This window comes from Serinus canaria, chromosome 4, assembly GCF_022539315.1.
Source record: "Serinus canaria isolate serCan28SL12 chromosome 4, serCan2020, whole genome shotgun sequence".
Taxonomy (NCBI): Eukaryota; Metazoa; Chordata; class Aves; order Passeriformes; family Fringillidae; genus Serinus; species Serinus canaria.
The window spans coordinates 26,879,059-26,893,306 of record NC_066317.1 but is presented as its reverse complement, the minus strand read 5'-3'; the positions used below and the strand labels follow the sequence as shown (position 1 = coordinate 26,893,306).

General features: G+C 42.2%; 1 protein-coding gene across 5 annotated transcripts in view; it reads right to left on the bottom strand.

The window, feature by feature from the left end:
- Positions 1–4,505: 4,505 nt before the first annotated feature.
- The window catches only part of CENPC (centromere protein C), a 28,308-nt gene continuing 18,565 nt past the window's right edge, over positions 4,506–14,248 (bottom strand). Inside the window, exons 19-20 of one of the 5 annotated variants that reach the window (XR_007777535.1) lie at positions 8,040–8,179; positions 4,506–4,873 (exon numbers count right to left, since the gene is read on the bottom strand). Coding sequence is in view for 4 of the 5 variants with exons in the window: in XM_018926753.3 (XP_018782298.2) it covers positions 4,831–4,873 (43 nt within the window). In the remaining variant the exon portion in view is untranslated. Of the gene's footprint in view, positions 8,180–14,248 lie in introns of all 5 variants that reach the window. The other 4 variants (XM_050974194.1, XM_030239264.2, XM_050974193.1 and 1 more) reach the window with 4 other exon arrangements.

Genomic DNA, 14,248 nt, shown 5'->3' with positions numbered 1-14,248 from the left:
TATCTGTATGCAGCAGGCAGTGAGTGCAACAGCAGTCCTGCCTAGGTATAAATTTAATGACTCAAAACCCATGGCTCCAGTTTCCATGGATATAAACAAGATGACACCTCTCCTCAACTCATTAAAAATACAAACAATAATCAAAAAAAGCACTATGCAGGATCACAGGAATAAACCTCTGAGAAGGTGAGGGAATGGAGGGTAGAAGGCTCAGTGCAGAGCTACTGGATAACAGACAGCAGCAAGACATCTTATTGGGCAGAGCAGAACCCTCAAAATCAGGGCCAGCTGAAAAAGCAAACAGTGCCCCCAGCAGAACTGTGCACACCAGCAATGAGCAGATCCTCCTGAGCAGGGCAGGGGTGCTGGTGCCATCCTCCTCTGGCTGAGTCCAATCCCTCTGCATCCCTCCAACCGCTCCGTAAGCTTGGCTTGGCTTCCTGCCTCCTCCAACGCCTGCCTTCTGGAGCCCAGGGCAACGCAGCAGGATTTGCTCCCTGGAAAACAGCATCTGCCACAGCAGTCTGGAGATGGTGGAAGGCAGATGGAACTTCCACCCTCCATGTGGAATGGGCTGCCTGGCTGGCCTTCAGCAGAGGCACGGTCCTGCTGCCAGCTCCCAGGATGTGCCTTTGATCCTCTGCGGATGCTTGGCCCTTGGGAACCGCGACACACAGGAATAAGGAAAAGAGCAACAGGCATTCTCAAACATGAGAAAAAAATTCTTCAAAACTTACTTTGAGTGTATTTTGACTGGGTTTTATGTCCACTTGCTCCTGCATTCATATTAGCAGTTTCTGTGCTTGCCAAGGTCACAGGGAGTTGCTATTAGAAGTTTGTTTGGAGGCTAAACTGCCAAAAAAAGTGCAAACAATCCCCATGCCAAAACAACACAGCATTCATTCATTCAGAGCAGGGTGATGTCAGCTACATAAAAAATCTGGGGGAAAAAAAAAGGTTATTTTGAAAGCCACATGCAATCTTCTGACTCATTTGTTTTGGTCACATTGGCTGCATTTCCTTCAGGGAGAGAAGGCAAAAAGACCAACATCCAAATGCCACCACTTCAATACTTTTTGTGAGTTCAGAAGTGTTCACACCCCTATCTTGTGTGCCTGTGCAGAAGAAGTGCAACCAGCAGTAGGGAAGTTACCAGGCTACCTTCTGTTTAAACATCCTTGGCTCAGTGCTGGTTCAAGTGCCTTTTTTTCTGCAACATTTAGCAGAGTAACCTAAAGCAGCCAGATTTTAATGACATAAATGTAAAATAATCAAGCACAGGACTTCAAGACCATGAATCCTCATCAGGGCTGGCTGAACTCCCATTTGTAAATCCCACAGATTAGTTCTATTTACTTCCTTCATGAGGAAAGAAAAAAAATATTAAATACAATCAGCCTGAGCTAGAAGTAGGCTTCTCTGTGTCTCCTGCACAGACTGGGATCTCAGAGCAGTACCAACCATACACAATGGCAGCAGGACTGGTGTGTGGCAGAGCTTCAGCAGGCTGGGGCAGCACCTGAAGCAAAGCAAGGCTATTGTAGCACAGGAAAGCTCTCCTCACTGTGAAGAGAGGCAGCCAGGAGAGCTGTCTGCACCTCACTGTCATCTTAATTCCTTGGGCCGCAAAACATTTGGCACTGGTTTGATATATAGTCTTTCAGTTAAGCATGCATATGGATAACACTCAGTTGAAAACAGAAAAGAAGAAAAAATAAAAATAAAAAATCACACTATCCTTAACAGACAAGTTGAACCTGCTTATCTGCAGAGGAATGAAAATCTTTTTTTAGCAACAGCTGAATCCGATGAGAAAGCAGTCACAGATGTGCACCAGCAGACCACATACCAGCGTGACCAAGTGGCTTCCTACAGGAGAGAAACTGTTTAACTCAAGATACTGAAAATACGCAAGAGACTCAAATGGTAAAACCAATACTGAGCTGCCAAAGATGTGCAATAAATGTGACTTTTAATAAAATCTCTTCTACCACCACTGAACGTGAAGCTTCCATGCTGCTCCCAAGTCCCAAGTACAAGCATGAGCCTTTATGCCCACCACATGTCACAGCACAAGCAAACACACGAGCTCAGAACTGCCTTGGCAATCCCCAAGCAGTGACTCTGTGGCTTGTGGTACATGCCATGCCCAAAACTGGCTACTGAATAAACACCAGCACCTTTGCTTGGTATAAGCCACAGGAAACCCTACCTCCTCCTGCTGTGCAGTGGGGTAATTTTTAAGACCCACACTTTGCTTTCTACCCCCTAAAATAAAAAGATTTAAGCTGAATTCTTTCACATGCAAAAAAAAAATTCAACCTCATCTTCTAATGTGCCCCCAAGAACTGTGCACACCTCACCTGTTTATCACTTCTTATAGCTCCTCAAACTGTGACCTTCCAGGGACACGACAAACTCCAAATGATGCATCCATGTAACAGACAAAGAAGCTCCTTGCTTACAAAAAGTTTCTGTTGGGTTACTGTGCAGGTTTTACTGGAACTGCCCTCCTATGAAGTTATGACTGAGTCTAACAGGCATACGAAGGGCAAATGTTCTGATTCTTCCAGGTTAGGGCAGGTAAAAGAAAAAGACAATCTTCTTGACTATCAAAACACAGCACATGATCTTTGTGGCTATTGCTGTTTCTGTTCGATGCATTGGTTTGAGCCAATCAACAAGAAACTGTGAGACTGCTCTGAATGAAAGCATCTCCTAAACACTCCAAAGAACATAAGCAGTAACCATTCCTCATTACTCATGTCAGACCACAAGCAAAAGAGCTCAGTCTGAGTGAGTCAGGGTGAGGAAAGAGAGACTCCAGGACCAGTTCTGCCCTGGAGGGATCCTACAGTGACCTACACTTCGCTCAGGGCACACCAGGTCTGGGGTCTCTGGAAAACACCAGCACCACCCTCCCCTTCCTGACCTGCACAGCCCAGGGACACCAAGCACTGTGGATGGGTGTGGGCTTACCCAGGCGCTCAGAAGAAGCCACAGGAGGCTGAGCTGTAGAGCCAGGTTCTCTGCTGCTTCAGTGAATGGCAAATACTTACTGGAACTGAGACAGGACTTCGAAAACCACGAGAACTGCAGGTGGAAGCATTGCCTTCCAGCAAGGCTCTTGCCAGCAAAATGCTCACCATTGCTCCTGGGGCATGGCTGACAGGAATGAACGCTACAAACACAGCTTCCAGAACTTTCCAAGAGTGGAAAACCTCTCTTGCTCCCTTGTCTGCAATGCTTATACAACAATACACTATCATTCATAGCATAGTATGCTGCTATTCAAGAGGTTTTCCTTACCTTTCCACCTTCAAAAATTGTTTTGGTTCCAGAATTATTTTTAATACTCATCCAGACTCCCGAGTTTTAAATGCTGGACAACCCTACAATACTCACCTTATCATAGAAAACAGTGACTTCAGATGAGGCAAAGATGTTTTAGGAAAAAAAAACCAACCACCACTACCAAACACAACAACAGCCACCCAGCACTATGCATAGGACACTTGAGTTCAATTTGGTTATTAAATAATTCCTGGGGAGATCTACTTTTACTACCACTGTAAAGACTTTTGAGAAAATGAGCTCATTGCTGTGGAATTAATAATAGATCTATGCAGATTGATATTCCCAGGAGATAAAGGGAAAGGGAAAAACATTAAAAACTGATGCTCCCGGCAAATGAAAAACTAATGGACCATATTTTCCTTGAAGGGATGGGAAGTATTTTTATTTTATTTCACTCTGATGACTAGGCAAGATTTGTTCTCAGTGAACACCATCTCCACCTAACTGGAAACACCTTGAAAATTTTGTAGAAAATGTGGGGGAGAGCATAAGTACATACCAAATATGAAGAGCTCTGAATGATCCCATGTTGCGGCAGAATGTAGCTCTGATTATGATTTACTTGAAAACCAGAATAATTCTGCACCATTCCAACCAGATGTTTCTGTGTAAGTTTGGCAGGAACATCAGGGATTCAAACCGCTACTGCAGCCACTGTCAACTGTTTTTCAAATTTCACCTCCATTGCCATCTGAGGTTCAACAAGGCCAAGTGCTCAGAGGTGATCTTCTCTCTTTACAACCACCTGGAAGGAGGCTGTAGCCAGGTGAGGCTTGGTCTCTTCTCTCAAGTAACAGGATGAGAGCAAATGACCTCAAGTTAACACCAGCAGAAGTTTACACTGGATATTAGGAAAAGTTTCTCCACTGGAAGGGTGGTCAGGCACTGAAACAGGCTGCCCAGGGACGTGGTATCATTGTCCCTGGAAGTATTTAAAAGACATGGTACTCAGGGACATGGTCTAGTGATGGACTTGGCAGGGCTGCGTTAGTGGTTGAACTGGATGGTTCTCTAAAGGTCTTTTCCAACCTTAACGATTCTATGACTCTATCCTTTGAAAACTACTTTACTTTCAAACTCCCTTTGAATGTTTCAACAATTCCAAAGAAACAGTGAAACATTTCAGTTCATGACATCCTTGAAGCCACTCAAGATAACTCACATATTTATTCACAAATATTTACAAGTCAAACTCATGCAATTATCTGCATTTTCAAAACCACATGGAATGCTAGAAAAGTGATTCCAAAATTATTTAAAATCAAAGAAATTAAAACTGATTTGCATTACTTAATATTTATTGATACAAAAGAAAAGATAATTCATAACAAACTATGTATTTACCATTTACACTGAAGAAAGATCTTTAAGATCAATGAAACAACATGCCCCTAAAACTGGGGTGTGCGATGAAAATGTTCAATGTTCTTTAGAACTCCTCTGCATCAGATGATCTTCAATTTGCAGGTAAAGTTATGGGGAAGAGGTGTCCAACAACACATTTCTTGCTTTTGCTCTAAATTATAAAAAAACCCAGCAATTAGTTCAAATTAACACAGTTAAAAATAGGCCTACCTGTGCCAAAATATTGGGGAGTTACAAGACAGTAAAGTCGAACAACTGCAAATTGTCCTCACAGCAGCAAGGACATCATAACATTCACCTACTCTAGTGGCAAATCAATAAAAACATTAGTATCGTTTCAATTATGCTCAAAAGAGCACATTAGCCTAATTTAATTTCACTAATAGTGGTCTCTGACAAATGTGTTCATCTGTGCAAAACCTGGAGCTGTCAAAGCCACACCTGGTTGTGACACTGACACTTGCTCTCCGGGTATTTTCCTAAGCTATTTTAAATAAAAAATATAACTTGTGAAGGACCAAGAGGCCTCAGTAGTTAATGTGCACGGGAGTTTCTTGTTATTTTTATAAAGATCTTTGAATTCCCTTTAACTTGGGTTAAAGGGAATTCAAAGATCTTTGAATTGCCTTTAACCCAAGATTTGATGTATTTGAATTCCCTTTAACTTGGGTTTACACAAATGGTTCACAATCTCTGGTCCGCAGTTCCAAAGGTCACAAAAAGCTGCTGACAGTAGGGAAAATAACCAGGAACTAAAATGCTTGCTGAGAGGATAATAACTGATGCAATTCCCCACATAAGTGACAGCTGAGTACTGCTACTCCACACATAGAGTTATATGGCAAAAGCAGACACTTGATAGCCTGGACTATGCAAGATGCTGATTTTTCAACTGGTTTAAAGCCCATGAACAGAATAAAGACTGCTGTTAAGACCTGCCGGTGAAAATAATAAGCCACTATCTAAATACAGTAAAATGTTTTGGGGTGTATGTGCAGAAAAGTGTTAGCTAATTTGCCCAAACTGAGCAGGAGGCTTCTCATCAAACCCAGGTATGTGTCTGCCCTAGAGGGAGTCCTCAGAGCCAAGACCAGAAAGGCGAGGTTAAAGCTGACCCTTGTGACTCTACTTAATGTGTGAGTTTTTTCCTTTAGTGTGGAGAAATGGATGGCAGTGGTTCGCTCTTTGGCAGTGGCTGGGGCTCAGACACATCCACACTCTGGTGGCAATACTGGTGTGACATGGAAAAGACTGCTCTCCACTTGAGGGGTACAGAAATAAGGGTCTTCCCAGCAAAAGCATGAACTAAACTTATAGAAGAGCAGCTTCTGTAGCACAGCTTACAACTTCACAGGATGTCTGAGGTCAGAAGGGACCTCTGGAAGTCATTTGATCCAACACTTCTGCTCAATAACGACCACCAAGAGCTGGCTGCCCTGGATTCAGATAAGCTCTTTCCCCTCACACAAGCTTGTGTTCCCTGATCTCTTCTGTACCTCTTGACCTCTCTGCAGTAAACACAGTAAGAAAAATGAGGATGCCAAGTGTGTACTCTGATGTGCTTTGCAAATACACACTCCCACCCATGGCACTGAGAGTGGCAAAACAGAGAGGATGGGATCTGAACTTTGTGGACAGAACTGTTCCACATGGAAGGGTATGTCACATGTGCTTGGCCAGGTCTCAGCCCTATCTCCAAGAGAAATGTATGAAGCTGATCCTGAGGGCCACCCAACACAGCTCTTTTAGTCTAGGCTCCTTAAACACTGCAGAAACTTTCTCCTGGAATTTGCCAGAAGAGTCAAGCAGCAAGAGGGTGTAAGAGGGCACGAGAGATCCATATCCACACACGCAGCAATGGGCACACCTCTGTGCCAAAACCAGCTGGTGCCAGGCGGCATTCCACTGGCAAGAGGAATGAAGATGTAAGAGCAGGTGAATGCCTGGCCTAGCCTACCAGTACAAAATCAGGGTATGGCGTGGTGCCTAACTGATGGCAGACACACATCAAGACTGTGCCAAGGCAAAGGAAGTCACCAGCATGCTGAATTAGCGCTATAAGAGGAGCAAAAAGTACAATACTACGGCGCTCCAGGGTAAGTATGGCCATGGGAAATGGTGCTAGGATGGATTCTTCCAGCACTGCAGACCCAGCCTCAGCAGATGGACGAGGTTCAAGGGCAACCAAGTAGGCATGAAGCAGTCTCAGTTCTGCTTCTGCAGCCAGGACAATGGCAGATGATGACAATAATAAACACCTTGCCAGTGACATCCTAAGCCAGCCTTCTTGGGATTAAATCTACAAGAAAGTCCTTCAAAGAACAGAGGCCAAAGAAAGCTTTGCACCACTTCTCTGAGGGTGAAAATTGGAAGCTATGCCAGGCCCTATACAAAACTTGCAGGAGAGGTAGCAAAGGAACCTACAGGCACAAGAACACCTCTGAAATAATTCAAACACTTGGAACTGAGCTAAAAAATTATTCAATCCTTGCAAGTGGCAAAAAGACAGCAAAGAAACCTTTGGTATAGAAATTGCATCCAAATAGGGCAGGAAATTAGTTTAGGCAGCAAGACAAAAAATGAAGGAGCAGATTGAAACTTAATGGAACAGCTGAGCTGAAACAGCAGCAGGTGAATGCCTCATCCTGCAGCCTGTACCAAGAGAAGGAAGAAAAAAAAGAGACAAAAGTGAACTTTGGGCAGATACTTCAAGAAGACAACTGACAACTTGCATATAAAGACACAGTACATCACAGTGGCATAGTGCTCACGTGGAATTTCATGAAAAAAAAGGAAATTATTATCAACATTTCAGTAAATACTTGAGGAGACCTCTCCACTGTAATTTCTGTAATAATTCAAATTCCAGATATGAGGGGGGCGAAAAAGGGAACACTTACAGAAATCTATAGTCCATGCTAAGTCAAATATATTAGGAGAGGTTTTGTACTTCATTAGCATCACAGGCCAATGGAAATGAGCAAGGAGGGATGAAGGAAATCTGGGGCTTGCACCTCATTTAAAGCCTCAGCATCTCATCAGAGATTAGTTTTGCTAACTTAAAAAGTTCTTCAGAAGAAAATTTAAAATATTTTCAGTTAAAACAATACCAGTGTTGTAGGTTCCTCCTCTTTTTTTTTCCAGCAAAACCCACAAATGTATCATGCAGCATGAATGCAGGACTGTGGGATAACCCTGGCTGGATGCCAGCTGCCCTCCAAAGCTGCTCTATCACTCTCATCACTCAGCTGGACAGGCGAGAGGAAATATAAGGAAAGGCTCCTGGGTTGAGATGAGGACAGGGAGAGATCACTCACCCATTACCGTCACAGGCTGCAGGGAAATCTCAGCTCCAGTGCCTGGATCTCATCCTGGCTCCTTCTGCACTGACCTGGGTGTGGGCAGTGATGTTTCTCTCACATATCCTCACTCCTCTCTTCTCTGGCAATAATTACTTCTGCACAGTAACATTTTTTCATTCTTAAATGTTACCAGGGAGTAGTTACCACCAACTCTGGTTGGCTCAGCCTTGGCCAGTGGCAAGTTGGCACTGGAGCAGTCTGGCATTGGCTCTGTCAGACACAGGGAAGCTGCTACTGGCTTCCCACAGAAGCCATCCCAGTAACCACCCACCCCCCCCGCCCCCCCCCCCCCACTATCAAAACCTGGCCATACAAACCCAATATGAGGTCATAAGCAGCAGAAGCCGTTTCATGACAAGGTAATGATTCTGTGATCTTCAGTGGGGTGAGCAACTGAACAAATGAAGCTATTCTAAATTCTGATAGTTCACCCGGTGTAATTTGTCTGAAAGGTTAAACAGGATGCTAACATGGACTTGGTATGCCACAAAATGAAGAGGGAAATAAAGCAAACATTTAGTTTGTCTTTAAAACACTGAGGCTTTTTCACTGTCTAAAATACTGTTCAAGTCTGGGAGCTGTGTTCTAATTTTTAGCCGTAGCAACCTCTCTGCTTTACCTGTGAATTACCTTAAAAGTGCATAGTAGAGCTTAGCTGCTCATCAGGCAAATGTCTGCTTCTACTAAGAAAATCAGCTATAATAAAAGGTAGACAGCATTTTCTAGATGCAAAAAAGCCTCTGCAATTATCACTTAATTGTCCTTCATGGGCCAGTACTGGGGGTCTCATACTTTCCCCTTAAGGTTGCTCCCTTCTTCAGCACTTTTCTTAACTGTCTACTTAATTAGTCTTCCTTCCTAGGCTTAATTGTGAATTTGTTTTGATTAATTAGCCTCAGAGCTCACTTGGCATTAACTGAAATATAGAAGTGCTCAGTTTCTTCAGTGAATAGGCTACTGCATCCTAGGGGAGCCCCCTCTTTGTCAGCAATAAAATTTCAAGTCCAGATAGTGTTTGAAAAAAACTGTTTTGTAATTAACTTTCAATTCTTGTAATTACCCCCACTGTACTACAACACAAAAGTGTTGCTAACATAAAGGGTAAAATTCATTAAATTCAGGCGTCTTCTTAGGTGGATTATACATCATGCTCATTAGCTGAACCCTGTAGTTTTAGATAAGATGACATAATGCTCTTAAATGCAGGTGATCAGATCACTACTAGAATCCCAAACCAGGAGTGCGGGTTACCAGCAGAGACAGCTGTGTCCTTGTGGCACGAACACCAGAAAACCTTTCCCATATCAATCTTTTCAAAGTTACTGAGCTTCACTGAGAATGCTTTGCATAACCTAGACCAGTCAGTCTGTAACACCTTTGAGCACTAACACAGAGCTCTTCATTGTGTTCACACCTCTCACATCACTCCTTTCCCCTCCCTCTTTACAGCAAGGACTCCAGAAGACACCCTCACAGCGTTACCATGCATCTGCCATCTTGATCAATTCTCATTTCAGATACTGTTACTGAAAACACAGGAAAAGTCATCTTTAAACACCATCAGAGTGAAAAAATTTAATAAGCCGAATGAAATAATGTGTGTTAACAGCTATTATACCATTTAATAAATTTCCTAAATATTTGTCAAGAGTACTGTAATTCTTTAGTTTTCAAATTTAAAAGTCATTACCTATCAAGATGCAAAGAGAAATAAAAAAATCTTATTCTAGATATTAATATTTATTTCTGTGAACACTTTTAGACTTGCATCTCAACAGTCAAGCTGACAAAGTAAACATTTTGTTTCTTGCAGCTCCTTGTTTCAATCACTGTTACTCCTCTGCTCCAAACAGGACTGCAGAAGGAGTGCAAAGTACCTGTGGTTTTACAACTCCTTGTGTTGTACCTTTACTTGGGCACAGCAGCTCAAATGAAGCAGATCAGAACAGGAGCTTTATGAGTGGACTTAAAAACACAGAGCAGCTCTGCAGACAAACCTTTTAACATATTTGTTTCCTAATAATCTACAGCCCACTGTTCTGACTGATAATCAACCATGTTTTCATCTTAGAACTGGACCACAGGACTCACTTTGGTTGTCAAATCCTAACTGAAGCTCATCCATGCAACCCTTTGAGATCTCTTCTGACTATATTTGTGAACATCTGTGAAATGACAGGATTCTGCCAAGGAAATGTACCAGCTTGGAAGAACTAAGGTATTCAGTTACAACAGCTGTCAATACCATTAAAGAGGCATGGCCCATGCTCTTCAGTTAGATGTATCACCTGCAATCAATCACCACTTAAAGTAAATCCTGTATTACAAAAGACATCATGCAGAGTCTATACAGCAGTAGAAATATAAGAAATATTCCTTCATGCTGAAATGTCTTTTCAACTGTTATGAGATGAGGAAATAGCTCTTTAGGTTTATTGCATTCCCCAAATGTTAATTTAAAATCATCTGCAGATAACCAATTTAGTTGTGCACTTGCAAAATACAAGAAGCTGTACATGTGCCTCAACAGTTTGTTTTATTGGTCCTGTTTATTTTGTCTGTAATTACTCAGCTCACAATCTTCTATTTTAGATTTACAGAGCTGTACAAATATGGATGTGCATACACATCTGACTGTTCTGCAATCACTCTTCTGCTAATTTAAGCTTCAAAAAGCTTTGTTTAAAAAAAAGGAACAGCATTCCAACAAAATAAAACTACAAAAAGACAGATATGCAAAAGAACCTACTAACCTGCAATTTTTTTGAAGGGAGCCACAGCCTTCATAGCTGTGGCTTTTTATTGTGGCATGACTTCTCAGTTAAGCCTCTTAAAAGAAGCCCCTGGATGTTACCATACTACCTGCTATAGAATACACGAACCTATTAACACAATGCTGAAATATGTGACTTGGCTTTTGTTTGCAGCTCTCTCAATTACTGCTGATAGAAAGCAATGAATTAAAATACTGAAAAACAGGGATACCCACTAGGATATTAGTATGTATCCTCCAGGAACAGTAAGTGTATCTCACATTTTATCTCCTTCAACACAAAAATCCCAACTTCACAACATGTAACACTGGTTAATCAACTTCAGCCTAGCTCCACAAATACCTGGCTAAACCACAGTAGCCAGAGGAAGTGAGATTACTCAGCAGAGCAGAAAACAGGCTGGCAAAAAGAATCACACACTCGCAGGAAGAACACTAACTTGTCACATTTCAGAAAAGGCTTATTTCTTTGCAATATGCTCTTTGGCCTGCTGTACACAAAAATGTAGGAAGCAGGAACCAAAACAAGACCAGGCAGAGGTGAAACATCAGCTGCTGCTTCTGACTAGCAACTGATTATTGATTGACACACTGCAGAACTCAGCAGCCATAGGAGTCCTGGCACTCAGAAGATTCTCCTGCACCTCCTCACACTATATTTAGGCTAATGACACAGCAGCAAATTTCTAACAAGTGACAAGTTAAAGAAAAAAATCTGAAATGCAATCCAGACCAACAGTGAACAACCCAGGTCCTGCTGTGTACTAATGTTTTAAAGAACAATTTTGTGCAAGCGGCTGCAACAAGTACAATATCCATGTAACTGAATAAACTTAGCAATCTTCAGTAGTTAAGTCCTACTGTGAATGGCAACTGATTTACATCTCCTTGCAAGAGAATTCAACTACATTTATCTCTACTTCGAACACACTGTTCTTCCTGCCTTTCAAAAACCAGACCCTAATGAGCACAGAGGCCAGCAAAGGACTAAGAGCTGTGCTTGAAGCCCCATCTACTGACAAATAATGGAATTGTTGCTAAACCAGAGCAACGTTCCAGAGAACATCCCTTGACAAACCTGATATTGCTTCTTAAAAAAAGCAAACCACAAACATGCAGATGTAGTCCAGCTACAAAATGTTCTCTGCAAAGTACACAGGACATTTCTCTCAAGAAACCAACCAGCCAGAGAGCAACAAAGCCATCCAGCCTAAAAAGTGACAGACTTTACCAAATCTGCCTTTTTCTCCTTGACACTCTCAGCCATAGAATTAGGAAGACACAAACAGGCATGCTGACCTGAAACCTGCATTTGAACATCTCTACTTTCCAGCCTGTGTCAGGAAAAGGCCTGCACACATTAAATCTGCTTTAGAAAGCATCCTGAAGAACTATTTCTCTTGACTCAAAAGAAAACCCCCTCATGATCTTGCTGCCAAGTTTTAGGGGGCAAAGACACATCTGTGCCTGATATTACATTGTCATCACTTCTCATCCCAGCCCACCAAATGAAAACACATCCCTGGCAAGCAACTGCCTGCTGAGCTCTGCCACAGCATCTACCCACACTCTCCTTTAGGATCACGAGCCCTGTAGTCCATACACCTAAGTTACTGACACTAACCCCTCAAGTATCCATCCTTCTGCTACCCAATCTGCAGACAGGTAACACAGAAAAGAATCTGCAGGGCATTTTTGTTCAGAACTCCCTGGCTATTAACACAACTGAAAAGTTTTCTTGTTCTCACTTTTAACTGGAACCAATTTGCTGCTGGGATCAGAGACCATCACATCCATGGCATGACTGCTGGGAGACCTGCTTGGTTAGAAGCAGAGTCTTAGGTTTAGTCCTAGCCCTGTACTTCTTCCAAGTGGCAAAGTTCCAGATCTCTGTAGGCCTGAGGAGCTGAAAGACTTAAAAACTAAACGTTTTAGTGGGTGGGATCCCCTCAAGCAGTGAGACAGCATGTGTGCCCATCTGGTAGCTGGTATGGCTCCAGCACAGGAAGGACATCATTTGAATCTTGCTGACCTTGAAGAGACCAACCCAAGCCCAAAATTTAGAAAAGCTGCCAACATCAAATTTATGTCTAGTGACTACATGACTTTTTTTTTTTTTTTTTAACTCTTAAACTGCTTACAAAAGTTGAGGCTGGGAAAAAAAGAAAGGACTTTCTGTGTAGTCTGAACTCTGAAAGTAAATAGTTTGTTTCAAGACATAACTAAATAGCAATAGGCATGTTCCTGTTTAATCTTCTCAGTTATATGCGACTTTGCCATGAATGAAAAGACAGCACACAACTTTTACCAAGTATTTCCACTGTCAGTCTATATATGCACTAACCATAGGAACTACTGCTTGAAAGAATGACAAAGTATTAGCTCAAATTCCCCAATCCAAAGGAACTTCACAGAGGCATGGTAATCTTGGTGTCCAAGACCTTTCACAGACACAGGAAATTAGCTGACATCTGAAAGCCAATTCCTCTTTCCTACTTTTATGTATACTCTAGATTTAGCATAAAGATCATGGCCAAGACTGGTTACAAGGTTAGTGCTCAATCCTCAAGTCCTTAAGAGTTCAGGGTTCCAATTCAATTTTCCTTATCTCCTTCTCTTCAAGGATAGCAATGACCAGAGAGAGAAAGCAGCATATGAGAATAGCTGTAGTTTATCCTTATCTTCAGCCAGAAGGAACCTCGAAGAGCTTGGGAGACAAATGCTATGTATACCATCTGCTGTCTAGACTTGGCTTCTGGAGTATACAGTATAATTACAGCTTTCCCAAAGGTCCTCATTATTATCCAGGAACACAGCAAGCAAATCAAAAGGAGATATTAAAGTAATACGTTTGGCAATGACCTATCACTGTTACACAAAATAAAGCTATCAACAATGTTCAGAGCTAATCAGGCCATAGCTTCCACACAAAAGACACAACTGATAAGCTCCTACTTAAGAGCTCCTATTTTCCTATTCAGATTGGAGGCACTAATCATCCAGCTGCCAGACAAGGAAGAGTTGCCTGTTGTTAACATATGAGAAGGCAGCTGGACCCCAGCACAGCAGCCTTGCAGCAGCCCATCTCCTAGACAACAATTACTGGAATGCAAACAGCAGGTTTGTCATTTAAACAGAGATTATTCTAAGCAGGTTGTACCAGGCAGTCGTTAGAGCTATCTATCAGATGTTAGCTGAGGATGCCAACGTTTTTTCAAGTGCTAAGCATCTTTAGGGAGATTAAGCATATTGATACAATTTAGAACAACAAATACACCCGCACATTTCATACTTATATCTTTCTGTCACTGGATGGCACAAGAACAGTAACTGATGCAGAGCAAGGCCCTTCAGTATGTCATTTCAGTTTGACAGCAAACTACCAACATTC